The 27,885-nt window shown below is 44.7% G+C and overlaps 1 protein-coding gene and 1 non-coding gene across 4 annotated transcripts in view; one reads left to right on the plus strand and one right to left on the minus strand.

Annotated features, from left to right (window-relative positions):
* Positions 1 to 57: 57 nt before the first annotated feature.
* twin (CCR4-NOT transcription complex subunit 6-like twin) overlaps positions 58 to 27,885 on the plus strand; it is a 137,511-nt gene continuing 109,683 nt past the window's right edge. Inside the window, exons 1-5 of one of the 3 annotated variants that reach the window (XM_077649559.1) lie at positions 256 to 370; positions 1,584 to 1,712; positions 3,825 to 3,863; positions 5,533 to 5,676; positions 13,491 to 13,754. In XM_077649559.1, the coding sequence (XP_077505685.1) occupies positions 5,541 to 5,676; positions 13,491 to 13,754 (400 nt within the window). In that variant the 5' untranslated portion in view covers positions 256 to 370; positions 1,584 to 1,712; positions 3,825 to 3,863; positions 5,533 to 5,540. Of the gene's footprint in view, positions 371 to 924; positions 1,065 to 1,583; positions 1,713 to 3,824; positions 3,864 to 5,532; positions 5,677 to 13,490; positions 13,755 to 27,885 lie in introns of those variants that run through there. The other 2 variants (XM_077649558.1, XM_077649557.1) reach the window with 2 other exon arrangements.
* Positions 23,540 to 23,612, minus strand: TRNAK-CUU (transfer RNA lysine (anticodon CUU)). The gene has a single exon. It is a non-coding gene; the product is annotated as a tRNA-Lys (tRNA).

The following is a 27,885-nucleotide window of genomic DNA, read 5'->3' on the forward strand; positions in this document are numbered from 1 at the left end:
CAAATTGTTTGAGGATATAATTGAGTTTTGGTATAGGTTTTTTCGGTCGGTTATGTTAGAAGGACTTCGTGTGATCGAGCAAAGGTTTCGCTCTAGACAAATTATTCAATCCGTTATTCAATGTTATTCTCAAATCTGTAAAAAGCAAATTCTTGAGGTTTAATTAAAATAATATTGTTATAATTTCTAAGGCACGCTAGAGTTACTTATATAGCGATAAATATCTTGTGTTTTCTTGCGACTGACTTTGTTTTTGGAATACTATCATGATGGGAAAGTAGCTGCCTATGCCGCAAGCTCATCTGGAAAAAAGTGAAATTAGAAACACACTTGTCTCGGTTGGCTACGGTTCACTCGCTATTAAATGAAGGTGCGTAAACACATGATATTCATGATCCTGTATTTCTTTCTAGAAGTGATTTGTACAGATGCTAGAGCGCACGGAGGGATGCGGAGAGCCTACGCGGGCATACCCGCTTGGAGCGGCGGCGGTGAATGACGACGGCCTGTGTCATTGCACCGCCGCATGCTCACAATTATGATTTTTTATGATTCAAACCCTTGTTTCCTTACCTCGGAAATGCTGCGTATGTGGCCAAGAGAAGCAGGCGTTTCGAGTGTTCTGTGAAAAGATCAATGTGCATCTTTCGCGCGAAGGCAGATGTTGGTTGTCATACTACCGCAATCAAAAGTTGAAATCTTCCCGTAAACTGTTTCACTGGCGATCATGCTTCTGCGTTTAGCCTGTGCAGAATACCCTTTACAAGCGTATTCATGCGTGTTTGCGGATTCGTTACTCCGTGTTGTCGCGCAGAGTATAGCGCGAACTGGAGGAACGTTCAAGAGCAGTGCTCATCGGCAGTGGCGCGTGCACGCGTACTCGAGCACGTTCCCGCTGAGCATCCTTTCATGTGTGGGTAGAAGAGAAAGTAGAAAATCCGCAGTGGTCTCGTGGGAGCCCGGGGCTCGGGACGCTCGTGGTGTTGCCAGGAATTCGAACACCGACGTGGACCTACCTCCGGGCTCTGGCAAGATGGTTTACTATTACTACCCGAATAATAGAGGTAATAATTATTTTTAAGCTTTTATAGCGCAACAGATGAGCAGTGCATGGGTTCTACAGCATTTGGCTCGCGTTGTTTCGTAGTTCTCAATACGGAGCGTCGTTTCACTTAGATATGAGCCAGTGAACCAGGGCACTGACAGGCCCAGACGATCGAACGAGTGATTTGTTTTGTGACAATATCTCTTAGCTTAGCTGGTGTTCGTATTGCTGATTGGCGCGCTGGGTGTTTATATTGTGGGATTTGCGATTACCTTAAACTGTTAGATTTGCAGCATCGTTCTTGCCATTTCAACTGCACCTCCTCATCGGTAGCGAGTTCTCCGCGACCTAGACGCCCGTGGATCTGTAATGTTATTGATGTTAGGTACTGCGAGTGAATTGTCTGGTTGCCTGCCTTTATACTTCTGTAGTTAGAGTATGATCTCAAGCGACCTTGTGTCTTTTATCTCCTCTTGCAGCCGCTGTGCTGCATCACGTATTCGGCACACCTTTTGAAATGCATTGTTTCACTGTCCAGAACCCATATCCTTGTAGGAAAGCCGATGTCCTTGCAAGAACAGGACCAGAACAGCTAGCTGGCCCAGTTGGGAATGAAGCATGCTGGAACGGCACTATGCACTGAAAGAACAAGGGCACGAGTGAGAAGGTACACAACACAGACACCTACAAAAGAAGACATGCTCACAAGTGCTGCTTGTGTGTCTTCTCATCAGTGTCTCCTTGGTCTTTTAGTACGCTGTGCAATTCTAAAAACAAACAGGGTAATAGAATCCAGATATCACATTGCAAATGGTGCATTCAGTCTTGAATCCTGTTTTTAGACACCCTGGTGAAGTCCTTAGCCACCACCTCCTATATGAATACAGCAGGAAGTAGGAAGTCTGCAGGGATATGGTGGCCACAGTGGGCACAAGACAGGGCTAACATGAGGGATATGGAAGAAGTCTTTGTCCTAGGGTGGACGTAGTTATAGCTGCTAATGGTTTGGTTTGGTTTATGGGGGTTTAACGTCCCAAAGCGACTCAGGCTATGAGAGATGCCATAGTGAAGGGCTCCGGAAATTTCGACCACCTGGGGTTTTTTAACGTGCACTGACATCGCACAGTACACGGGCCTCTAGAATTTCGCCTCCATCGAAATTCGACCGCCGCGGCCGGGATCGAACCCGCGTTTTATATAGCTGCTAATGACTTTTGCATTTTAACCACATTGAAACATTTTATGTATTGGTAGTTTGGCATGATCCTGTAGGTTATCTGTGATCTTGAAATACTGCGTTTTATGCAGCATTATGCTATTCTCAGTTTCTCCAGTTTTGTATGCTTTGAGCATGCCTTTGCTGTGCCCTATTGTATTGTGGGTGTTACCAAAGGTAACTGAAGCCATGTGCAAATCTGCTGATTGCACTGTCTGAATAGTGATGTGCTGGATGTGGAAGATGTACGGTCATGTGTTGCCCCTGCAATAATGCCTTGACAGTGCTGCAGGTAATTTTGAATAAATTAACTTGTTCCGAGTTTGTGTACGCAGTCACACTTTTCCTTGGTCGAAAGGACTGCTACCTTTCCTCTGTTGCTGCCTGAGCAGTTGTACATTTGTTTTCTATGTGAACATTCCTTGGTCTTTTTTTTTTTCTTAAGCTTTTTATGTGTGTTATGTGAAAATGCTAACAGTATGGAGTGACAACCAGTGTGATAATGCCAGATTAGTAGTTAAACTAGGCAGCTGATAGTTTGTATGTAAAAGGAATTTGATGAAGTTGTCATCCACCTTTATCTATAACAATAAAATGATCTATATATACATCCACATATTTGCTCTGGCCATTACGATAGCTTCTTATTTTTAAAGCAATATGTGTTTGTTTACTAGTTGTTTGCCAACCATATCAGTGCCGAAATGGAGCTTTTATTTCGTTCACATTTTCAAATGCTTTTATGTAAACTGGTTTCCATGGTGATGTTAATGGCACCATTACCTTGTCCCTATGCGACATTAATAATGTCACGCAGGCACTTAAGACATCTGTGGTTTAGTGTTTATCATGTGTGTTTGTGTAACAATATTCTGGACTCAAATGGATCAGGTAATGACTTGGTCCTTTGTTACTGTGCTCTAAAATTGCCCCTTAACGTTTTGAATGGAACCCTTGCAATTTGGAGATGTGCACATTGAGAGAATAATTTTTTTTGTTACATGTGAGTGCTTGCAGCAAGTGTTTTCACGTAGGTTTTTGCCAATTGTTGAAGGGGTTTGCTGCCAGTGTTATTTGATTGTGCCTAGAGCATGATAGATTACAGTATTTGTTATTCACAGGCGACCTTTAGTACAAGGTTATTATTTAAGGGGGCTGTGCCTTCTGTGATTAAAGTGATGGCAAACAGCAGACCACCAGATGGGTGAAAAGGTACCTGCTGTGAAAGGGCTTCAATCTTGTTTTTAAATGCACCAAATTAAATGGGAGTGAAGCTGAAAAAAAGCATCACCTACTCAGTGGGAGAATACATTGCCTTTGTCTGGTGACAGAACTGAGGTCTCCATGAATATGCATTTGGACCTGATGCTAGGCAGGGTGCTGTGGTTGAACATAGTGCACATTTACACTCGTTATAACTTGCCCCTTGTCCTCCTCCAGCTTCATTGTGTTTTACCACCTTCTAAACCGTGACCCTTCTAGCCCACCGACTAGTTGTAATGCATGTGGTGGATAACATTTACATTCAAGTTACCTTGAACAAAGTGTACATTTTTCTTGCAGCTCATACGGGCAGGAGAAGGAGGGGCACATCACAGCAGTGTAAGTCAAATGTTCTCTGCCCTGGTTGAAAACTTTTGCTCTTAATTTCTGCTCATCAATTTATTACATGGCTAATCGATGGAGTGTAGAATGGATGTTTGTGTTATAAATTCCAGGCTTTTAAATGCAAAATAAAAACCTCCAGAAATATTTTTTGATTTTTGCATGACCTAACAAATGAAGAAGGGGACCCCTGGTAAACGTAATGCTCTCTTCCAGAGTTTAGTGTAGAAGCCAGCATGCAAACTTTTGGTGTGGTACGGAGTTAATCAGTGTCTTCTGTGGACTGGCAACATAACTTCAGTGGACAGTGAGGCAGTTTTTTGTTTCCTGTTTGCTGCTTCATTGTGTTCATCTGTCCTCTTTTCCTTTTCTTCCATTCAAGCTTGGATATCACTGTACTAATGGATTAGTCTTCTTGCTGTAGGCCAGTTGTAATAAAGACTGAAAGGTGCTATTATGTGTTCAGTGTCTAATTATATTTATAATTGACCTGTACTATAAATAATGTTTACAAGATGGCTGTAATTACTTTGCAAATACTGATGACAGTGTAGGGGGCTACCATATGACTGAACCACCATGTATGCAGTTGAAATTTTAGTGGCTATTACTTATATTGCAGGCTGGAAAACAAAGGAATTGGGAGTATTTATTTTGCCTTAAGTAACAAACAACACTAATTACTTGATTAACCATTTAGTCTGGCTGTTGTTCATAATGTGAAACTTTGCCACAAGGAAGTATGTGATGATTTCATTGTCTTGAGATTTTCTCCTCTAGGGCATCATTAATGCTCAATAGTTCAGTCTGAAGTTTGGTGAACCTCTTATGTATGGTTGGTGGGCAAAGCAGTAAATGTGTGTCATGTTTACTACTATCAGTTTTCTTATGCGTGGTTGGTTGTAATCTAGCAGATTTTAGAAAATTTCAGAGAAAAAAAAACTTTGTGGCAACGTCAACATTTAAAAGCAAAAGTAATGTGTAACACTTCACACCAGCGGCTTTAAAGGGCAGTTCTACTCTATTTTTGTGTTATCTCAACATAGGCTCCCCTCAGTCCCCTGGCCTTCTATGCTAAATTTCGCCAATGCAGTTTCATAGTTGACCTTTCTCCACTGGTGGATAGAAAGAGGGATGCCCCCACAGGCGAGAAGTCTTGCACAAGGAAACGATGCTGGACTCCATTTTTGTCAATGACAGAGTCCAAGAACTGCATGATTCAAATGGGACCACCGCCTCGAGTGACCCGTAAATCGGCCCCTGCCATTTTATGGCCTCATTGGAGCTGCTTGTTTATATTTGCTTTGTTGCTTTGTGCGCAAGGAAATGTCATTGGATTTTTAGAGATGTAATGAATAAGGTTATCACTACAGTTGCCAGTTTAGGCATTCATGCTTTATCAAGGTCTAAGGCTTTCTGATACATTAAATATAGGTGTAAATGTCACTGGGCTAGTGAGTACCATGAATTGATGTCGTGTTCATTCGGCAGAGTTCATCATAATTCTTTCCTTCAATTATGGGAATATTCTAATTACTGTAGTGATGAAGGTACCTGGATAGTGTGACATTTTGATGGCAATTTTTCAGTTTTCTTAATTCTTTATATTCATGTGTTTATGAGCTTTTCGTTGATTTCCATGGTTTCTTTATTCTCATGACTTCAGATTCACTCATGTCGAGGGCAGCTCTCAGGGAAAGGGAAAGAGACAGGCAAGAATATAACCCTGCACGGAGGACACACACCATCATGTGCCCCGAAGATTATGCTGCAGGCAAGAAGTCTACTTGGCCAGAGCTGGAGATAACAGGTAATTCAGCACTTAGCATTGAGTAGCCATTTTCTCATCGGTCACATGAGGAAACTATGAATTGTGACATGTGCATGCCCATAGAGCACTCGTCTGATGTCATTTTCTCTTCAAAAGCTGCCTAAATGAAAATAGCTGTCTTGGGTTGATACATGTCAGGTTAGATAGATCTGATTATTAGGTCCAGCTTAAAGGGACTGAACACTGCCCAAAACGTGTCATAATATTAAGATGGAAATGAAAAGATCATGCCTGAAACTGAGAATTAAGCACTGCAATGTCAAAGAAACAAGGATTTATAATTTTAATTTGGCATTGAAAATCTTGTAAAAAGCCATCTTGCGCAAAACCTGCCATTATCACAGTAGTCCACCACGTGATCGCATCTTGGTAAACTATCGCTTATTTGTTTTAAGTGCACAGTGCTTTTTTTCCTTCAGGAGTGTTCGTAATGTTTTAATATAGCTTACTCTCTCTCCAATGCGCCATTCGATAAAAAGTAACACTCCCTTCACATCGTCGACCATGCGCTTTTAGCTTTTGTAACTAGATGGCACCAAAGTGTTTTGAATTTCTTGGACTGAGCGGCAACCACAGGCTGCTAAAACTTATGTCGACGAGACGCATATCACTGTGCCATAACAGCTTTGGTTATGGAAACTGAAATGGACGCTACACCACATACTAAATATATGTAATTATTGTCTGGCGGGTAAGATTTATGTAAGTTTTTGTCACTGCTCTTTTGCCGACATGCAAACACTATCGCACCCCCTGATCATGGTTTCCAGCATCGGGTTACATAAAAACGGGCGCATGCTCTTTAAAAATTCTCGCTAAAAATTTCCTACAGCGTTTCCAATAAAACCGTTGCGGCATACAGTACCTTAGACAGCAAGCTTTCCATTGGGCCGAAAAAAATTGAGTCCTTAAAAAGCCCCAGAAAGGGGCTCTGAATAAAGTTGCGGCATGCCTGGGATGTTAAAAGACGCTGCTTCACAAATATCCTCCAGCAAGAAATATTCTAGTGCGTTTTGTGGAAAATGACTTATATGTAGTCAAAATTGGAGCTTCCCCGTCTTCGCGCCTTTTCCTCTCCTCTCAATTTTTGCACGCCATTTAAAATGTCTGTGCTCCTCCGCCGGCTCCACCCACTCGGACCCTTCCCTACGTCCACCGTCTGCCAGGGTGCGCTGAGTGGCTGCGGCTGTGGTAGCTGTGCGATGAACCAATGATAACCCCCTCCCCCCACTGCCGACTTCACTTGCACGGTGTGACGTCGTGTGCCAGGTTTTGCGTGAAAGCCTGGCACTGCGCGTCGCCACTAGGTGCGGAAGCGCAAATTTTTAAAAATGTATTGTAAATTTCTTGCTCGCTTTTGAGGTCTCGTACGCGGCATGAACGCTCGGCAGCCTGTACTCTACATAGTGCAAGCATTTTAAAGCCAAGCTTGAACACCCTTTCCTGTGGCCTTTTAAAATTCAGTGTACTGTCCCTTTAATACCCAATCTAATAGACTAGCTCATGCATTGACTTGCTGCTCTGTGTTTCAGATTTCTTAGCCAGTATAGGTCTTGCATGGCATTGGGCTGTTTCACATGGTTTCGTAGTAGTTTTAATTAGTGGAAATGGTTTAGGAATGTCAGGAAGGCCGCTTTGTAAAGAGGTCCTTACTACTTTTTGAACATTTTTCATATTGAACAGGCAGGCTGGACTGCCATGAACTTTTTAAAATGCCAAGTTGTGTGTAGCACTCGCAAATGGAGTGCAAGAGGTCTTCCTCTGTTATTCCCCTCAATTGCGTTGTTATAATGTGGTACTGTCGCTCACATAATGTGGTACTGACCTGTACTGCCACCAACACCACTGCTCAAGGTAGGAAGCCAAATTACCATGGCCAAATAGCGCTGGCTGCAGTCTTGGTGAGCAAGGTCATGCTCATGGAAGCACAGGCTGAGGGAAAAGGGAGTAGGAAGTTTGAGTTGAGAGAAAGAGCAAAAGCTAAATGTGCATTTGCTTTCCCTGCTCCTCTTACTCAGTTAGGAATGACGCTTTTGGATTAACATTTGCAAGGTGCTCTAAAGTGTTTGAGGTGTTTCTGAACATCAGTTGTTGGGAAGTGGTGCAGTCATGAGCTATTTATGGACAACTGGATGAAGATGTCCTTGTATAGAGAATGGTCAGTTCAAAATTGCAGTCTTTCTTGGCAGATGCCTAAATGCTTAATAGGAAATTTCTGCTTTCAGCACCATTGCTGGCACTCATAGTCTCTCGTTTCAAGTTCAAATTATTCTGTGTGTGACTTAAGTTAAAAGTAACTAGCTTTTCTTCACCGTGGAAAATAACTTCATTCACCTAGGAAAGAAAGAGAAATCTCCATGCACTGGTTGGAATTATTAATATGTTTGAATTAAAGGAAAAGCAAATTAACCTCTGTTGAATGAGCTGAAGTTGTGTTTATTTTCCTGCAGTAAAATAAGTTGTGTTTATTTTCCTGCAGCAAAATAAGTTGTGTCTACTTTCCTGCAGTAAAGTAAGACCAAAAAGTTAGTCTATACAGTCGAACCTTGTAGTGAACAGATGAAAAATGTAAAATAGTTCGACATAGCCAAGATTCGTTATATAAAACTGCCAAAAATTCATCCGAAAGCACTTAGTTTAGTCTGAGGAAAAAAGGCAACTTGAGTAACCCTTACTCCACGGAGAGCAGAGAGTGACCTTTCTGTAGATTTAGTGCCATTTCAGGTTTTCGGAAGCTGTGAAAAAAGGGTGCCAATAGGTTGGCTTCCCTGCACATCACTCATCAGTGCACAGTGGCAGCAGGCCAAATGTTAGCCTGCGCGAGTTCTCCATTTCAGAGCAGTGTTGCAGGGACAACACTACACTAGAACGAAAGCTATCGCCATCTTCCGCACCTGTGTGATAGCCGCACTGCAGGATGGTTACAGTTCACAACCATTAGTGCTAAGTGACCTAGCTATGCGCCTTTCCTTTTCTCAAAACCGAGAGAGGTTTTACACCACGAATAAGATTAGACTGAGAATAAGACTTGTCTTATTTGCTTCGTGCAAGCCGCCCCTGCTCTTTTGCTCTTTCTCTCTCTCCGTGAGCTTGGGGAGCAAAGGAGATGGTGGAGACACCGCGTGGCGAATCTTAGCTGATAAGAAGGCGGAGCGGCCTCATAGAATGCTGGTGCACTTCACGCCGCTTATAAAAGTATAGCAGAGGTAAGCAGTTCTAGCGTACCTACTTCGCACTTGATCAACAACGCAAATCAGCTATATTTTTTGCCCCTTGACACTTCTTTCAACTTAACCAGAATTGTAGTGAGTATTTACAGTTCTAAGATTTTGAGATATTTGTGTAGGTGAAGCTGAAAGAGAAATCAACACTTTTCGTTTCTTTTCCAATGAGTTAAATGTAAGAAATAAATGAAATTTTGGGATATTTAACCTCCAAGACAAATTATATTTACTTAATTTTTTTTGGGGGGGGGGGGGCAGACACAACATGTATTTGAGCTTCTATTTAGTAGCCACTAGAATGTATAAAAAACCCCTAGTTCCCAGCGATTCCTCGAAAAATGCCTAAATCAGCAATTTTTCACGGCATTGTGTGCTGCAGTCGTCTTTTGAAGCGATAGCTTCACTACACCATGTAAAGCCAAGGTCACCTGGCTGAGCCCGAGCCGTTATTGCGCATGCGCCGAGCAACAGGTGCGTCGCGTATGATGTCAGAGATGCGCCGTCGCCACTGCGCTACAGGTAGCCACAGGTGCGCTGTGCATGCGCAGTTGGGCAACAGATGCACGTCATTGCTCGGCCACTTTATAAACAGAGGCTGCGAAGCGCTTGTTCTTCAGGTGAATGATGGATGTAGAAGCAGAAAGTCCGCGTGTATACTGTGACTGACATCAACGGCGACTGAGGGAAGCCACGTCGACGGATCCCGAGGTTGTGGCGTGGTATAAGGCGAGTCAACTACAAGCCCAAGAAGCCAGGAATGCCAAGTGCACGGCTGAGACACCGGAACAATGAGAGGAACGTCTCGCCAGACGCCGCCGTCAAGAAGCGGAGAAATGACAGCGACAAGCCGCGAGTGAACCACGTCTTCTTCGGGTCAGCTATCGCATACACACTAGGTTTAACTGGAGCTAAACCTCAGCAATTTTTTTTATACTATTGTTTATGGACGTTATTAAGAATGACTGTGATACAAAAATCATTATTTTGCCTTATTTGCATGGATATAACATGAGTGGGAAGTTTGAGAACTCAGGAGAACTTTAAAATAAATATCATTACAATTATAATGCAATATCAAACTGTTCAAGCCAGTCTTAGCCGAGGGCACCCCCAAAACACGCAGACTGCACACTAAAATATGGAAGAAGCAGATACGCTATTATTGTTTAAGAGGCAGTGCTTCAGGTGCGCGTGCCACTATTGAGCGATGGCAACCCTCCGATACTAACGCACGCAGCCTCCCGCACAGCTGTCGTCACCGCTGTGCCCCGCTACTCGGGGTTTTGAGCTGGCCAGTCCTGCGATGTTTGCCCTTCTTTACTTTCCCTACTCCACTCAACTCTTTCAGTGTCTTCTCTTTCTCAACGACCCGTACCGCCATCTTTCCATATTCGCAGCCACGTTCTCATTAGCACTTGCACGTCGCTCACTTTGCCCCAAGGTCATTTAAAGCTGGCTTCTCCTAATGGTTCTCTGGCCTGGTGGCAAAAGTCACTTAATATACCTTGGATAGCTCGGGGGGAGGGAGGGGGGGGGGGGGGGGGGGGGAATCACACTTTCGTACCTTAGTTCCAAATATAGCGCAATATTCTCCACCATTTATTTGATGTTTTCCGCTGAGTTTTGTGGATTCTTTGTTCTCAATTCGTGGAATTGAAAATTTTTCGTCACAGAAAGTTGAAGGCCCTGGCCATGTATTCAGTACCAATGTCAATATTTCGGTTCTTTGTGTTTGTCAGTTTGCATTTGTAGCCTCTTCTGTGATCTGTTCTGCACCTCTCTCAGTAAGGTATTTTCAGTGACGGTCTGCATCACGCAACAATATGACGATGTTGCACCCCAGTGATATCCTGAATGCCTGGGGATGTCGCCAGGAATATTGCTGGGTGTTAACTTGGGGCATTCTTCCATCCTTGAATGTGAGAGCTGCATCTGTGATGGTAATTCAGCGATGTGCATTTGAAGGAAGGCATTCTTTGGTGTGCGCTACCGGAGTATACGCAGTCAAATGACTGCTGGCAGTTTGGATTCGCCTGTGGAGGCACTTTTTCGGAGCCTCAGGCTGTGCTAGTTCCTGGAAAAGTTTCTGGCTTGAAGAACTGATTTGGTCGAGTGTATGCCTAAAAGGCTGGTTTGCCACTTGGCTCTTCTCAGCATAGCAAGTGTTGCTGATTTCGAACGCAGCATATGACGGGCGTCGCTGTTGGTAGCAGACGTGTGAAAATACGTGGCTCAGAAAGCCTGACACTTTCTGAATAATTACACAAGAGCGAAGAATCATGAGCTTAGAAAAATTCCGAGTTGTGCAGTTGACTATTTTTATAGCAGAAATACGAGTGAGCTAGTGCAAGCTCTGAAAAAAAATCAGGCATGCCCATTTGCCACTTAGCTTCGAAAACCAAGCTGTTCTGGGCCTACAAAAGGGCACAGGTCTATATCAGTAACTGAATAACTGAATTCAGGAAGGTTTCAGCATTTGATATTGGCAGTAGACCAGAAATTAAATTTTTTTTCCCCAGTTTAGCCTACTCTATGTCCAGCCAAGCAACGTCTGTCTTGATTTACCCTTTTCAATTCATGGTAATCTTGTCAGAGGTTAGGGCCATCTGAGGCTGCGCCAAATTTTGGCACCTCTTCAAATTTCTTGCCATGAATTTAGCTATGTAAGCTGTTTGCTGGCATTAGATTATGATGACCTTTTGTCTGCTTTGTTCCAGCATTTTATGCCCAAAATATGTCAAACTCGCTTACATTGGCTTCGCTTACAAACACTTGCTTAGTACAAAGACAATGCAGTCGTCGCAATTTGCATTTGCACTATGGCGCTGAATCTCGGGATAGAGTGGACGTCCGTGGGCACAAAATTTGGTTGCACCAAACATGCAGGCACCAGGTACTCGTGCTCCGGGGACACGCTACGCATTCTTCATTGTGTTCCTACATGAACATCGATACTGCTTTCGCTTTTTGCATGAAGACTGTGCGTGGTTTACACAAAGGAAAAAAGTCCACCGCTGGTGCGCAGCATCACTTGGCTTCCGCACACTTAACTGCAGAGCTTGCCCGCTTTGGTAAATGACCTCATAGCCGAGGAGGAGTGGCACTCTCATTGTTTGTCAATGGTACCTGTCTTTCCTTTCAAATGTGGGACCCCGCGGATCTTTTTACGGAAAATCATAAAGGGAGACCTTATCGCACCTGAACAGAACTACGGGAAGAGATGATATCTCAGCCTGTGCTGGAGCGGGTTCGTCAGTTGCACCAGTTATTGCCTGCACCGCACGCACTGATGACGGATTACTTTAAAGCCAGATTGTGCATTACAAGAGCTGAAACAGCTCGAGCGCCTACTTCATGAAATGTGCGTGCTTTTACGGCTCCTGGCCAAAATGGTTGCACCTTACGGACACCAGCGCTACATATGAGCTTCCCAAAAAGGCCCCTTATCTCGCACTGTGTCCTTTTTTTTCTAAACTCACAAACTACCCCTGGACCTTATTTGGCCCAAAAATTGTCTCTAGATAAAACTAAAGCTTGGACAATGTGGCGTTTCCTGTGCGTGAAAACTGGGGTGGCCCCCGGTGAGATCGTCTGCAAAAGGCTGTCACCGGTTTGTGCTCAGCAAAGACTGTTTTTACAAAACCTATGCACCGTAGACACAAAAATAACTGCATTTGCGGGTATAAATTTCGTGTCCGACTGTATGCCCCATGCTTAAAAGTGGCCTTTCATAGCTCGACGTACTAAGCCTACAAGCACAGCGCTGATTGCCCCCTCTAATCGTGACGCATGAATATTTGCCAACCCGCATGAGAACTTGGACAGGCCGATGGCAACTCGCAGATACCACGTAGACAGCGCTTCACGGAAGTCCGCTTTGCAGTTGTCATCTGTACTATGACCAGTCTACTTACTTTGGACATCCGGGCATAATAAAGGAACTGCATGTGATGGTCATGTTGGTTATAAGCAGGCTCAACTTATTTTAATGAATTGTTTTATGACTGATATACAGGGTAAAACATAAAGGTTGGAGACCTGCTCCGGTGGCGGCCACTTTGACTGTTTTTGACAATGTTTGCGTGATCTACTATGACCCTCCCACTTGGGCTAGAAAAACAAGTTGTAGCAATTTGTAGATGGAGCGCATAAAATGCTACTTTTGTTTGACTTGCCTGCTTTTGCGAAGTTTTCTGGAAAAACAAAAAGACTGCTGGTTAAAACAGCTACTTCTAAAGCATTTAGAAGAGAGATTAATCTCGTTATCTCGGGAGCAGTTTTTGGCTTCAGTGGCTAGTTGTTTAGAAGAGGTGCTCTAAAAGAAACAGGAAATGACAAAATTGATGCATATTAGCCCTATAGTTTCTGGTCTAACTGACAAAACGCAAGAGTATTGACAAAACACAAGCTCACTGAATAAAACTGGAGCTTTTAATGCATTTTCAGCTCTGTCATCTGTGGATTTTTCTTCCATGCATGTTGGTTTGTAATCTGTATGCAGTTATCTGTGGTTTTTGAGTGCTGCTGGTTGTTACAGTGGCACTTTGTAAGCCAGCACTTTTGTTGCAGGGATAATCCGTAACCTGAGCCCCGCCCTATGGTCTCTGTCCCACTTGCGCTGTCTGTACCTGAATGACAACAGCCTGCAACGTATACCACCAGGCATTGGCCAGCTTGTATGTCTTACCCATCTGGATCTGAGTTGCAACAAGCTGCGTTCTCTGCCAGCTGAACTTGGTGATCTGGTGACACTGCGCCAGCTGCATTTGAACCACAACCACCTGCGAGTGCTCCCCTATGAACTGGGAAGACTCTTCCGCCTGCACACCCTAGGTGAGATGATCTGCATAATCTTCATACTTGGAGGAGCCATTGAGACTGTCCAGATTATTTGCACACATGATGTACTGGCCGCTGGTACCAAGAAGAATTACTTTGTTAAGGCGTCCTCAGAATGCTGTTCTCAAAACATGAAAAGGATCTTTGACAAGTCACTTTGGAATCCTTTGGTGGTTGTTCAGTTCTGTGCTTCGCTTCGTGTGCATTGCAGGCGAACACATTAAACTTCACCTGGTCATCTTTTTGCACATTATGCATAATGGTCTTAAATGTGCTAAAGTGGGATTTTCCGGCTTATCGAGAGACATTTCACGTGTGCCGTACACTTGAAGTTTTTGCCTTAGGTGGTCAAGCCTGCCACAAGTGGAATAGCATTCATGGCTTGAAGTGACCTTAATTACAGTGACCTCCTTACACTTAGATTGGCTAAGAAAGAAAGCACTGGGTTGTGTTGGTTTTGAATGAAAGCTTCATTCAACAAAAGGGGCAACTATTACTAAGCCAGGTTAAAATAAACTTCTAGAAAATTGTCACCAATGTGTGGCTAATTAAAGTACACTCGTATTTTCATTGCTCATTTTGTGGATTTTCGTTATGATGCAGATTTGAATTACAGAATTGAAGGCAGTTATTGTCAATGACCCTTTACAGTGAGCATGTTTCAAGCCCAGTGCCACTTTCTGTAGCATTATTTCAGTAACTGGTGTCACGAGTGACTGGCCGTGTAAGGCACTGCAGCTCTTTATCAGCAGTACGCATGAAAGAATGATGAGAACTGTGTTGCTGGGGGCCAGGTTTTTTTTCAGTTAAGTGGTGACTGATTGTCAAGACAGCTTTCTCGGGTTCCTTGAGGGTCAAGTCTGATCTGGTAAAGGCCTGGTAATTTTACGGACAGAATTCTGGTTGCTGCTGGTTTTTAAAGGTTGAAGTATATGTCTACAATTACGAGCTACTTTGTGAAGGCTGAAGTATATGTCTACAATACAAGCTAGTTTGGACATGGAAAAACAAGGTAAAGCATTATACATGTTTGTTATTTGTAATAAGCTGGAAGTTAGTGGTGCTTTTTCGTTGTGTTTTGGATGTTTCAGCATTCAGTGTTCATGCTGGTTCCGAGCTCCACAATTCAAGGGCTTTCAAGGTTGCTCAAGTACTCACCAGTATTTTTTTTAAGGATGAACAATTGCAGCAGCTTATCAAAGCAGTATTTTTTACATATCATGAATGCAGCTTTTGCTGCACCAAATGCTTCTACCAATGAAACTACACAGCTAAGTTGCCCTTCAGTTGCAGCTTTTGCAAAAGCTCAGCTTCCTCCTTTTTCCAGCTCAACATTGATGTTGAGAATGTGTTATGCTTTCTCTTTAACAGTGTTAGTCAAACTGCTGGTCTCTATCACCCATGTCAGCTCATTAGTAGCTTCTGTTTTGTTACAGAAGATACTAAAGCATTTGAACTGGCAAAACTGCTTCCAACAATTTTTGCTTGTCAAATCCACATCTTCACCTCGACACATTTTTATACATCTGCTTCTTTCACTTTCGGCTTCCTGCTTCTTTCAAGCTTCCAAAAAAAGAAGCCACGGATGGCCACAATTCCTTTGTGATCTGCAGAACGGTTGCCGTCTGCTCTGTCCACAGTATCACACACACTCTGCTGTGGTATGCAAGAAGTTCCTTTCAAGATTTCCATGGTAAATTGCATATTCATGCTGAATCCCTGCAACATGCTCCCGTGCCCTTTGCTCAGAATGAACAACAGTTCAACTCTCCACAGTTCACTGTACGAAGAACTTCTCTTTAGGAGTTCATAATTGTTGAGCAGAGGCAAATTTTGCCGGAACCTCCAAGGACGTGATGCCACCACTTTCAGAGTGGCCAAGCCAAGTTTGCTGTTTTTAGCGCAGTTTGAGAAATCGCTGGATAACCCTGGGGCTTTGTTTAGATTACTGCTTATAGGGTGTCGCCAGATCAAGCAGCTTACTCAGTCTGATAATTTGCCTAGAGCAGCAGCAAAGACGACGAAACCTAAATACCCTGCAGGATGCTTATTAAAGGAATGTTTTCTGAATAATCTCGCAAATTGCTGAAGATCACTTGCTACGTTGACAGCGGAGCGCATAAATAATCGCGCGAAAGGTATGAATGCACATGTGTACATGCATTCATTCCCAGTGTTGTCAATTCAGTAATGGGTTCAATCACTGTGGCCCAGATTCAACACCTTGCTTGGCTACAGCAGTGTAGTTTTCCTCAGCACAAGTATTTTTACACACAAAAATAAAAGGTGGGCAGAAGTGTTCTTTTGTGGCTGCTTTTTTTCTTCATTACCAATCTGTAATGAGACTAATGATCCACATGGACTTGCGGACGACTTCCACAAGAAAAACTATGACAAGGGCCTATACCATATCCCTCAAATTAACCCTGCCTTGTGCCAGCTGCTGCCACCTTGTTGTCGCAAACTTCTCAATCTCTCTGCTACTCCCTTTGCCTTCTCTTGGAATCCATTCCGTTAATCCCAAGGGACCATTGGTTATCTTCTCTTTGCATTACATGCCCTGTCCATGCTTGTCTTTTTCCCTCAAATTCAGCTCAGATATCATGAACTCATGTTTGTTTTCTGACCCACTTCTGCTCTATCATTAAGCGGACCCTGTGCATTCAAATGCATTCTGACTATGTAAACTGGACCCCCCCGAGCCAAACGAGTTGTCTGTTCAGTATCCAAGTGTGCAGTGTGGTGCCAGTAAAAAATGACCAACTAAGATTTCTTTTGAGATACGAATCATATGTAGCAGTTGTCACTGAAGTTTGGTTAAACAGTGACATTGGTGTGTTATAATTCACTCAGATCCTGTGGCAAGACAGACCTCAGGACAGAAGTGCAGCTGTAGTGCTGAAATTCCAACTAAGCAGCATTATTTTCAGTGCACCGTCAAGTTGTGAATAAAGCTAATAAAATAAAATGAAGGAAGTGGGTAACCGGTTTTTACTGTTCAGTTTAGAAGCCACTTATTTGCAGTCATGCTGCTAGTCGGTACAATTCACCAATTGAGATAACTGATAGAGGCAAGTAAGTTGACATCATATTTTTGGCTTCAGTGCAGCCTTCTGCAATGTTGTCATGCAGTAATATTAGTATTTTGTCTTCCATAACTCTCATGAAGTACAGTTGAACACGAATACTTTGAATTTGAAAGGGTCCTCGGAAAAGTTTGATACGTGAAAATGTGCCGATACAAGACACAAGAAGTCTCCATGCCTTTTTCTTAATTTCTTGTGATCGCAGTAGGCATAATTATTCATTATAACAAAAGAGGCACACAAAATTGGCGACTAACCTAATGATGCTTGACAACTCATGTGCATATGAGCATTGTGTGCCCTGGTTGCATGATCCCCCCCTTCAACATGTATTCCTGCCAATAGTATTAAGATCAACGGCTTTGGCGGCAAAAGCTGGTTATGTAAAATCCGAACCACATGGAATCTCTGCAAAAATATGGCACGCTCATTGTGCCTTTGTCCTTTTGCAGTGGCACAATGTGTACCAGCGAACACAGAAAGCCCTTGGCCTTTAACCCTTGGCCTCCACTGGCCAAAAGGGGGCGCCTTGATGGTGAAGCATCACACACTTGAAAGGATATTACTGTAAATGTGTATATGGTACAGACTTCTGCACACGTCTGAAGTGCTCGAGGAGTGCAGTGTGTCAGCTCTAGGTTCAAGCTAGCTTGTCACTGAGCATGTACAGAGTGTGTTGATAAAACTTTTATTACTTGAGAAGCCCTCTGAGCGGAGCAGCAGCGTCATCGATAGCCGGGTTACAGGTGACAGGGGAGTGCTACGGCGATGCAGTAAACATTTTGTCCAAGCGCTTTGGTGACACCTGACAGATTATCCAGGAGCACCTTGCCCATCCGAGATGGCTACCGTCCGTAACATCATTGGACGACGTGCGAGGCCTGCAGAAGCTCGTGGATCACGTTCAGTGCCACATGCGCGGACTGAATGGATTGAAGGTGAGCTCGACCACTTATTCTGCCATGATGATCGACATTTTTTTGAAAGCCCTACCTGCCGACATCGTCGTTGGCTATTATAAACGGCTGGCCAACACTCCGGAGTGGTCGCGTTCAGCTAGCGACACTCAGAACAGTGAAGCTACATCTGTCACGAGCTCTTCAGATGGTGAGCTGGAACAACTTCTGATATTTTTGACAGTCGAAATTGAAAGCCGGGAAAAGAGCAGTATTGGCAACTATAGAGACAACAAGCGTGTCAGACAGGAAAGCGAAAGGAAATCGTTGTCTCGCCCGCCGACGTCTACTGTACTGCAAGCAACTTCACAAGCAGGGGAACAGTGCTTTTTCGGCGACTCACGTACTCACAACGCTACGGATCGCAATAATGAAATAAACAGGGAAGAAAGATTGGACAAACTTAGAAGTGACAACCGCTGCTTCCGATGTACGTTGAGAGGACATTGTTCAAAAGACTGCCGCCGCCGACTGAAATGCGGAAAGTGTAGTGGCAGACATGTGCTATCAGTATGCGACCCAAACTGGAAGCCGAAGAAACTAGAGGTGACTCTAAGATTGGATATTAACAGCTTGCATGCAAGCATCCGGAATTCCATCAACAATGAAATTCTTCTACAAACCTGCTGGCTTTGGGCTGTTGGAGAAGGTAGACGTGGTTACATTCGAGGCATCGTGGATGGGGGCAGTAACCGCTCTTTTGTCCGTGAGGACATCTCTAAATTTCTAGGCCTAAAAGAAAGTGGAAAGACCTTTGCAACTGAGTACATTCGGGACAGCCACATCAGCAACAGAAAAACGTCGTCTTGTAGAGGTGCATCTTCGCAGCCAGTGCGGTGACAAGGAATACACTATAGAGGCCATTGAGGTTCCTTGAATCTGCAACACATAGTCCAGGTGCCTGTCGAAAACGACTTTGTCAGAGCAATAGAAGAGACAGGACGGCTCATATCGGACAGGCTTCTGTTGCCAGGAATGCCAGCAGTACCCAGAATTGGTCTTATTGGCGCTGAACACTTGTGGAAATTCATGACGGGCGAAATTGAATGCTCCTAGCAAAACGCTGACTTGGTTGCCCTGGGGTCGGTCTTTGGTTGGATGTTTCAGGGTCCTATAGCAGTGCATACCTCAGTTGACAATATGGCCAATTTCCGTGTCCTAAGTGTAGGAACAGTCCTTGAAAGCACAGAAGTACTTGTGAAAGGCTTTTGGGACTTGGAAAGCATTGGCATTATAGATCACATCCGAGGGCTTAACGAGGAAGCGGAAGCGATTGTTGGACAGTTTGAAAGAAACATCAGAATGAAGAATGGCCGTTACAAATTCGCCCTTTCTTGGAAAGAAAGCAATGGACACCTTTGTGGCAACCACTCCCAGGCACTTAAGCAATAAGAGCATAGGGAAAAGAATTACGTACTCCAGCACATTTTCTGACAGGAGGGAGACTGACGTCGCTGGCTTCTTCGTATCATGATGTCAGTTCGTCAACGCAGGCTGTGACACGAAGGTGGATGGACCGTAAAAGACTGCTGCAGCAATTTTGGAGGCGGAAGGAATATCTTTTGACGCTATGGTCGGCGCACACTTGTGACAAACAACAGGCTTGACAAACCTCGGTAGGAGAATCGGTTCTCATCTGTGAGGAAAAGGTGCCGCGACAAATGTGGAAGATGGGGAGGATCGTGGAAGCGATACACGGAAGAGATAACCAAGTCCAAGCGTGTGTTGTGAAGCAGCCCAACGGACCTATATTGCGAAGGCCGGTACAGCTTCTCTATCCTCTCGAGTTGTGTGTGTGGTGCTGCCACTGCTGGGGCTGGGAGGTTGTGTATTCTTTTTTTGGAGGGGGGGGGGAGTGCGTCTTCCACGAATGGCATCGTTTACTTGTGTCTGTTTCTCGTCGCCCGTGTGCACTCCTTTGAGTTTTGTGTGTGTGTGTTTCCTACGCTCGTGTGCGCGACGGGGTGCCATAGGGGACCGGAGCAGTGCAGGGACACTCCCAGTTTTTGGAGCGCTGGTGGCTGGCCCGGGATCGGGTTTCGACGGCGGCGCCCGGGAGGCGAGTTGGGCAGCGAAACGGCCGATGTGCAGCTGGAAGCGGCCGGGCCCCCTCGGACTCTCGGCAAGACAGTGGCCTTTTCAACAGCAAGGAAGAGAGACGTTTCTGTCGTGTGTTCTGCCTGACCACTCTTTGTGTATCTGTACCGTAAAGTTGATACAGTTTTCCTTTTTTGTTAAAAAATGCATCTCCGGGTCGTCACTGTTTGCACAATATCCACCGTCGCACGATTCGAGTCTCACATTTCACAACAGTGCATGCTCAGAGACAAGCTACCTCGAACCCAGATGCCAATGAGGTGTCGTTGAAACGCTGCAGGCAATGCAGTAGGACCGCTCTAGACAAGTGTGCGGATATCTGTGCCAGTGGTCTTCATACACACCGCAACTGAAAGCAGCCATTGCTCACAAGCCACAGGAGTAGGCACATGAGGAATTGACTTGGAAGCAGGATTCAAAGCAGGATGCTGTAGGTACTGGTGAATGCACACCAATAGTAGTTTTCAACTCCTGTATAAACTGGCTGAAGCATGTGAACCATAGTTTAGCTTGGCTGACACTGACAGCAACAGGTCAGCCGTTTATAGTATGACACTTCTTAACCCTTTGTACATTATGTCTCACAGGCATACATATGGTAAAATTGCACTCAGAATGACTCTAGAAATTGAATGATGTCACTTTTACTGCTGGTTTTGTAGAAGAAAGGGGTACACATTTTTACCAATTACTTCATAAAAAGTTTTCAAATGTGGTACATATGCGTACCTCAGTCTTCTTGACGTTTGATAACTTGCGTTAGAATTGAAAATTGCTTCAAGAAGTGTTATGAGGCAGTTGACTGATGGACACCTAAATGGGCTGCGTCGTACTGTACACCTGCACTTAACACCAATGAAGCCTATTAATGAAAGACTAAAACACGCTTAGTGTTTTGTTTGATAATTCGCTAGTATTCAGCATGCAAAAATATGGTACATGGGTTCACCGTTGTCCGTTTGCTACACTTGGAGCAAGTGGGACATGTGCACAGTAGCTGCACTGACTGTTTTTCATACTTCCCGGGCACTTTCATTTCCATCAATTGGCTATTGCTTTGGCAGGCCGGCAGATTGGCAGAAACAGTCACTCTAGGTCCTGTGGCGATTATGGCTGTTATGCAAGCCTCACCATGTGATACGAGCGCTGAGGGAAAGTGCGCCTTAAGTGCAACTCCCTGTAAGTTCTTCTAGAAGTCAAGAATGTGTGTGCCAAACGACGCACTTGAGAACAATTTAGTTTTCCGTCAAAAGAATTTTAAAGGAAGCCTCTGCCCTCCCAATTCCCACTGTCAGACAGTCGTTTTATGGCCAGCCCCGCGCATGATGTCGTCAGGCTTGGCACAGTCTGACATGGAGCAGACAACGGACCGCCTAGCCTGGCGGAGAACAGGTTTCATGGGGTCAGACTCCGCTCGCAGTTTGTGTTCGCTCAATTGATTGTGTTGACTGGTATCATGTTGTTGGATGCGCGATTCGTTCACAGATGACAAATGGGAGTGCCTTAATTACCACTCTTTTCCCAGTGACAATGTACTTAGCAAAAAATAGGTTTATTCTCTTTTGATGCCAGAACCGGTCCCAGACTCCGAGAGCACGTTTGCTCAGATTTCATGTGGGAATGCTACAAAGAAAGCATATTTCTCAGGGAGGAGTTCGGTTTCCCGAAATTGATCTGCAAATGCTGCTGAGTTTGGTTACTGTGCCAATCAATGTTTCTGTAATACGCAGAGGCAGCTATGAAGTGGAACAGAGCACAATAGGTTTACCAGATTTCAGTTTCTTTTTTTAGTTAAATGCCTCCAACTGGGAAAAATACTACAAGTAGCTAACAGCAGCAAAAATGCTTGTGGCTATGGCATAGAAACTTCATTCACACTGAGGCCGTTGCATATCAGCGGACTCACGTATGGTCGGAGCACCTCACCAGACTTAATGCAGATAAAACAGATAGTTCCTGTTTGCATTAAAAATCTAGTTTGAGCACTCAGCAATGTTCAGTCGTGGTCAAACTTGCAGTTATGTTGCTTAACAAGATATGCTGCTTGCACATGTATGTTAACATGATAAACAGCATAAAAAATTCTACTGAAGGCTTTCAATAGCTTGTAGCACAAGTGTTCTAGCTGCACTCGCACACTCATTGTCACTTTGCTGTGCTTTTGCCCCTTTCCCCCATCCCTCTTGCTTGTAACAATCGCTTTGCCTTTCATTTATAAATCTGCCTTAATCTTCATACTAATATTGAAGCGTGATGTGTTGTGCTTGTCCAAAAATCTCCCTGATGAGGCCTTTCTCGCGGTGGCATTTCGTTGGTAAATTGGAAGTCATTAATACCTGAGGTGTGTCAATGGAATCAATACTTGCACTGTCACGCTGCACCCTCAGCACAGTGCACGTGCGGCTCACTTGCCAAGAAAGTCGTCGTCACTGACGTCACGCAAAGCCACACTCTGGGCCTGCCCTGTGAGTCTTGCATTGTCCTCCGAGATATTCTAGGAAGGCACCTTCAGTCCTGTTTTGTTCCCATTTTGTGTTATAGTGATATAGATGCAGTGACATACATGCAGCGATATACATGCAGCAATATCAGATTATTTGCAGACTGTACATTACTTCAAAATTTAAAATATAATCTTCATTCTGGACCAAGAATGTTATTTGGACTAGCCTCAGTGCGATCATCAAGTGGTGCCAGGACTGTCTTGTGGTAGGCACCTCCAAACATTTTGTGAAAAAGACCTTATTGAAGGGACACTGAGGACAAATTGAAGTTGGCACTTATTGATAGACTACGACATTTTAACAACAAAAAGATCGCTTTCAAGAAAAACTGAGCTTTTAGCCCAGAGCATTATGATGATCGCACTGCCCATCATTCACAACGTGAAGCTGTTTCGGGGCTGCCATTGCTCATTCTCCATGCATTCAAATGTAGTTGAGCGTGTTCTGAATGAAATGATAATCATGATCATTCAGAGCTCTGCTGCATGCAAGGTCTGAACGATGTCAGAAAACAGCTGCTTTGTTGTGGGGTGTTCAAACAGTCGCAAAAACTCCCCAAAAACTCCCCGGGAGCACATTTCTACAAATTTTCTGGATGCCCCTACGAACGGGAGCTGTGCAACAATTGCAGTTTCCTGGACATTTCGAGCAGCTGGGGGTAACGAAACAATGCTTCACTGCTCACTCAAAAAAGCTTTCTAGGTAGGCTCCTTTCTTTTAATAATAATAGTAATAATAATAATAATAATAATAATTTTATTTAGTATTCCTTGTGGATGGCCCAGGCATGCATGAGTAGCAAAAGGCAATACTGCCCATACCACGAAGGCTTACTGACCCTTACCTGGGATCCAAGATGTACAGGATGGTAACATGTGGGATATGAGGAGCGAGAGGAAGTTATGACTTATATAGCCGTTTTGCAGCCTTCACAATATATGGAACATCAGAAGCATGAGGGAGGAAGGACCTGGCAATGATGGCAGGCAAACGTCACCACAGAAAGATGGCACAGAGGAGCCAGGAAGATTTGTGAAGTACAGTGTGTGCCAGAAGCGGTTCTGCAGTTGGGCTGTGGCCTTTCAATCGGCGTTCGCTGGCCTGGTGCAGTCAGGCGGCAAAAAAATTGCTAATGGTGCCCAACGTGGGGCACGAACCCACGACCCTGAGATTAAGAGTCTCATGCTCTACCGACTGAGCTAGCCGGGCCATTGAGGAAATATGGGAGGTCAGCCTTCCGCCCCCCACACTCCCACACCGTGGATGCAGCGTTCTCGCTCGCTAACCACGGATGGGTTCATGCTCAAGGGAACAAAGGGAGAAGGACGACACAGCGTTAACACTCATATGCTATTTATTACACTTGCAATTAATACACAGAGCGGGCCGGCTAGCTACAAAACATCAACGAGGCATTCCTCGGAAATAGAAGGCTACATAAGAAGGACTTCCGACTTACCGACTGGGGCAGCTGGGGGCGCTACTTCGGAGGTATCGGCGGCGCACATTTGTATGCGCCGACAATGGCGGCCGGGTTTTCCCGTGCGCGCCGCATTCTTGGGGCAAAGCCATCCCCGAGCATTTGCTGGGGAAGGTGACGAGAGCGCGCGTTTGCTGTGCTCGCTTCGCTGGCTGGAACCAGAAGTCCAGTGGCAAGGCACGATGGATCTCCATGCGGCTGCAACCGCTCGTGATGCTGGCTGGATCCCGCAGAGACCCTATCTGATTTCGCGGAATTTCGCGTAACCTCCGAGGTGGCGCTCCCGTCGCTGTTTTCGCTCCCCCCATGAGGGAGACTCCTCCTCGCACAGCCGGTGCTGTCCTGATGCACGATGGTGAAGATGGGCAGCGTCGAAATGGAAGGGGAAACAGGTTCTCGACAACGCTTGGCATTCCTGCCTTCTTGGGCTCGCTGTCGACTCGCCTTATACCATGCCACAACTTCTGGATCCGTCGACGTGCCTTCGCACAGTCACCATTGATGTTGGTCGCAGTATACACATGGACTTTCCGCTTCTTCTCCCATCGTTCATCTAAAGAACGAGCGCCTCACACCCTCTGTTTATAAAGTGGCCGAGCAATGGCGCGCACTTGTAGCTACTGCGCAAGAGAAAGGTCACAGATGAGATCTGTGCATTTTTTATGTGGAGTACTGCATTGATGGAATGTATATGCAGCACGACGTTTGACACTGGCAAGGCTGATACAATGTGAAGCAGAGTTGGGTAGCGATACTGCACAGCAGTACTCAAGGATGGGAAATACAAGGGCAGTGTAAAGGCTCCAGAATGCGCTGGAGGCATGTCTGCCGTAAGCTGCCCAGCATGCGCCTGGATTGGGCAAGTGTGTGGTGTACATGAGATGAAAAGGACAAGCGTGCATCCAGCTCAATGCCAAGGACTGTCGTGGTGGTAATGCAAGGAAGGGGCTGGCTTCCCAGGGTCAACATTGGTGGCATGTGGCGAGGGTGGCGCATGGTTGAGAAGGTCAGTGTAGAAGGCTTGCTAATGTTTATGGGCAGCTGGTGGTGCTGTGCCCAGGAGCTACAGGTGTTTCCATCTAGTTCTGCTGAAGCGCTCATTTCATCTCAGTTGCTAACAACGAAAGCAGAATCAATTAGGTCGATTTGAAGAGCCGAATAATCAGCTAAGCTGTGAACTGGCTGCAGCAATGGAATGTCTCAGCGTAAACAATTGAGAGCCATTTCAGATTGCCAGTGATACTGTTGGTGAAGATTGAGAAAAGAATAGGGCTAAGAACACTTCCTTAAGGTACACCGGACAGAATGGCGCTAGACGTGGAAGTGGCTCCTCGTAATACGAAGTGCTGAGTGCTGCCACTGACAGTTGAATCCAGCCAAGAGAGAACATTTATAGAGAGACCTTTGGCTGTAGTGCTGGAAAAGAGTCCATGGTGAGGGAGGTGATCAAAAGCATGCGAAAAATCTAATTGAACAAGTTCGCAAGGCATCTAGTTGTCAAGGTGAGCACTGAATGTGTGGACCAGTACACCAAGAGCAGTTTCACAGCTGCGCTGCCGGCGAAATTTATGTTGGGCAGGGGACGAAAGGCTGTTATCTTTTAGGTGGGTACATATTTTGGTGCACAGGATCCTTTCAAAGGTGCTGGCACATGATAGATGTAGCCGCAGCTTGGCGGTAAGAGGACAAGAGGTCAGGACGAGCCCCATGTCCTTTGTAGACTGGTGTGATGCGAGCTACCTTCCCGGCAGAAGGAACCACTGCCGAGTCGGTAATGTGCCGAAACTTGCGGCATAGTATAGGTGCCATATAAGAGGCTGTACGTTGAGGGAGCAGGGAATGAATGCCATCAGGGCCAGGGCTCTGGAGTGGTCGGATGTGGGAACAAGCTTCTATAACGTCGGTAGTTATGGCGAGAGAGGACAGCGTAGGCACTTGTCTTGGGAAGGGCTCTGCAGGAAACGATGGCTGATCAGGCCCAGGTATGGGATGGTCAGTACAAATTGAAGAAAAATGGCTATTAAATGCTTCAGAGATGCGACCAGGAGAGCATACTGTCTCACCATTAATGCGAAAGGAGGGGCACTGAGATTATTTCCATTGAAAGTTGACGTATGTCCAGAAAAGCTTGGGTTTCTTTGCTGCTGAAGCAGCACTGCCTTCCACAAACGCTCGATGAGCTTCTCGAATTCGTTTCTTCAAGGTGCACTGGTGCTCTTTGGCAGCAAGAAGGTGTGCCGGCAATAGAGTTCTTGGGCATGCCAGAACAGCTGTTCCTGCTGCTTGTATAAGACAGTAATGTCTCCCATAATCCAAGGAGAGTGGTGTCTACTCCTAAAGAGTACATGCCAGTACCTTTTACAAAAGGATTGTCCCAGCATCTTTGGCTTCTTGTGCAAGGATCTTTTTATGCCGAGTTTACATATTCCACAGTAGCTGATAAATGCTTGCTGTGGCATCCTGTTCTTGGCTTTCAGGTTCTCAATGAGTATTCAAGGTTAAACTCTGGCACCTCTCAATAACGAAACTCCACTAGGAGCTGAATTTGAACTGAAGCTGTACTGATGTTGACACATTAACTTGAATTACAGTGAACAATTAAAGCAAACGAATTTTGCATGCAGGTTTAAGAGGTCTACAATAACAACTCAGTAGAAGGAAGCATTTCTTCAATGTTGGGACCAAGCACGGATTGCGATACTTCATACGCTCATCAAGACATTGTTCCCAAAGTAAAGTGAACAGGAGGCTCTTATGGCACTAGCGCGAGCGCTGTTCAACCGAACTTGAGTTGCCATTTAAAAGTTGTGGCTGATAATGCCCTAGCTGTGTTGAAGAGTGCACTCTACACTATGTTGTGCCCACAGACCTTGAGTGTCCTATAGAAGAGGGGACAGCGTGTGTAGAAGCAATCACATGCAACCAATCCTGCTTCAGACATCAGCCATGCTGACAGCAGCAAAGGATGCTCCCCTCTACTAAGAGTTACTAGAGAGGAGGTCTGTCAAGTTGTCTCCGAAACAGTCCAATTTTTAAGGAAAAGGTGCAACTGTAGCATGTAGGAGCTCGCAGTGGCTTTAACATTTGCTCGCTTATAAAACTGATGTTAAAAACTCATGCTCAGACTCGTTTGCACTCCTTGCTCTGCCCGCAGTTAGCACTAGGAGAGATGCACCAGTTCCTTTCATTGTATTTCTCGAAAAGGAACCCTCTCCAAAAAAAGTTTTTGTTACTGAAACGTTAAAATTCATTCGACTGGTTAAGGCAGTTGAAATTTTTCTACTTGTAATTTTAAATTCCTAACTTTTACATACAAATGTAAACTAAATGTATATATAATTGAAATATAAATTCTAATTTACACCTTAATTTCAATTAAATATAAACTGTGATTTAAATTTAATATTTAAGAATTCAAATGTTATATTTCAATTTGCATTTTAATTTAAATTTAAGAAAATTTTAATATGCCACAGCAATAGCTAAAATTCCACCCACTGTTACTAATTTGGCTTCCATCAACGGTTCAGGGAGCCCTCAAGTACAGCTCTCGCCTTAATATGCGGTCGTACAGTCGAACCTTGTTATAACGAAGTTGAAGGAGCCCGGCGATTACTTCGTTATAGCCCGTGTTGACCCAGCTTCCAAGGGGAATCTTCATTCCTTCATCATAAACTGTTCCATTTTGTTAAGGTTCGACTGTACTGGGTAAGACGAGCCAAAAATTGAAGTACCATTTTTAATTGAGTTTGTTTGGAAAAAACTATTCAAATATCTCACAGTTCGGCACAATCCACAGACAGCGATGGCGGGGCGATTATGGGCAACAGTGTGCACTCAATCTCAATTAGCATTCATTTTCCACCAGTGAACCTGCTACAGATCAGTTACAGTCTTTGTCGTATTCACAGCTACTATTGATGCCGCACTTGGGCACTCCTTTGCCTAAGTTTCACAAAGCATGCCAAGAGGCGAAAACGAACGAAACTTTGCCACATGCGA

This window comes from Amblyomma americanum, chromosome 1, assembly GCF_052857255.1.
Source record: "Amblyomma americanum isolate KBUSLIRL-KWMA chromosome 1, ASM5285725v1, whole genome shotgun sequence".
NCBI classification, from domain to species: Eukaryota; Metazoa; Arthropoda; class Arachnida; order Ixodida; family Ixodidae; genus Amblyomma; species Amblyomma americanum.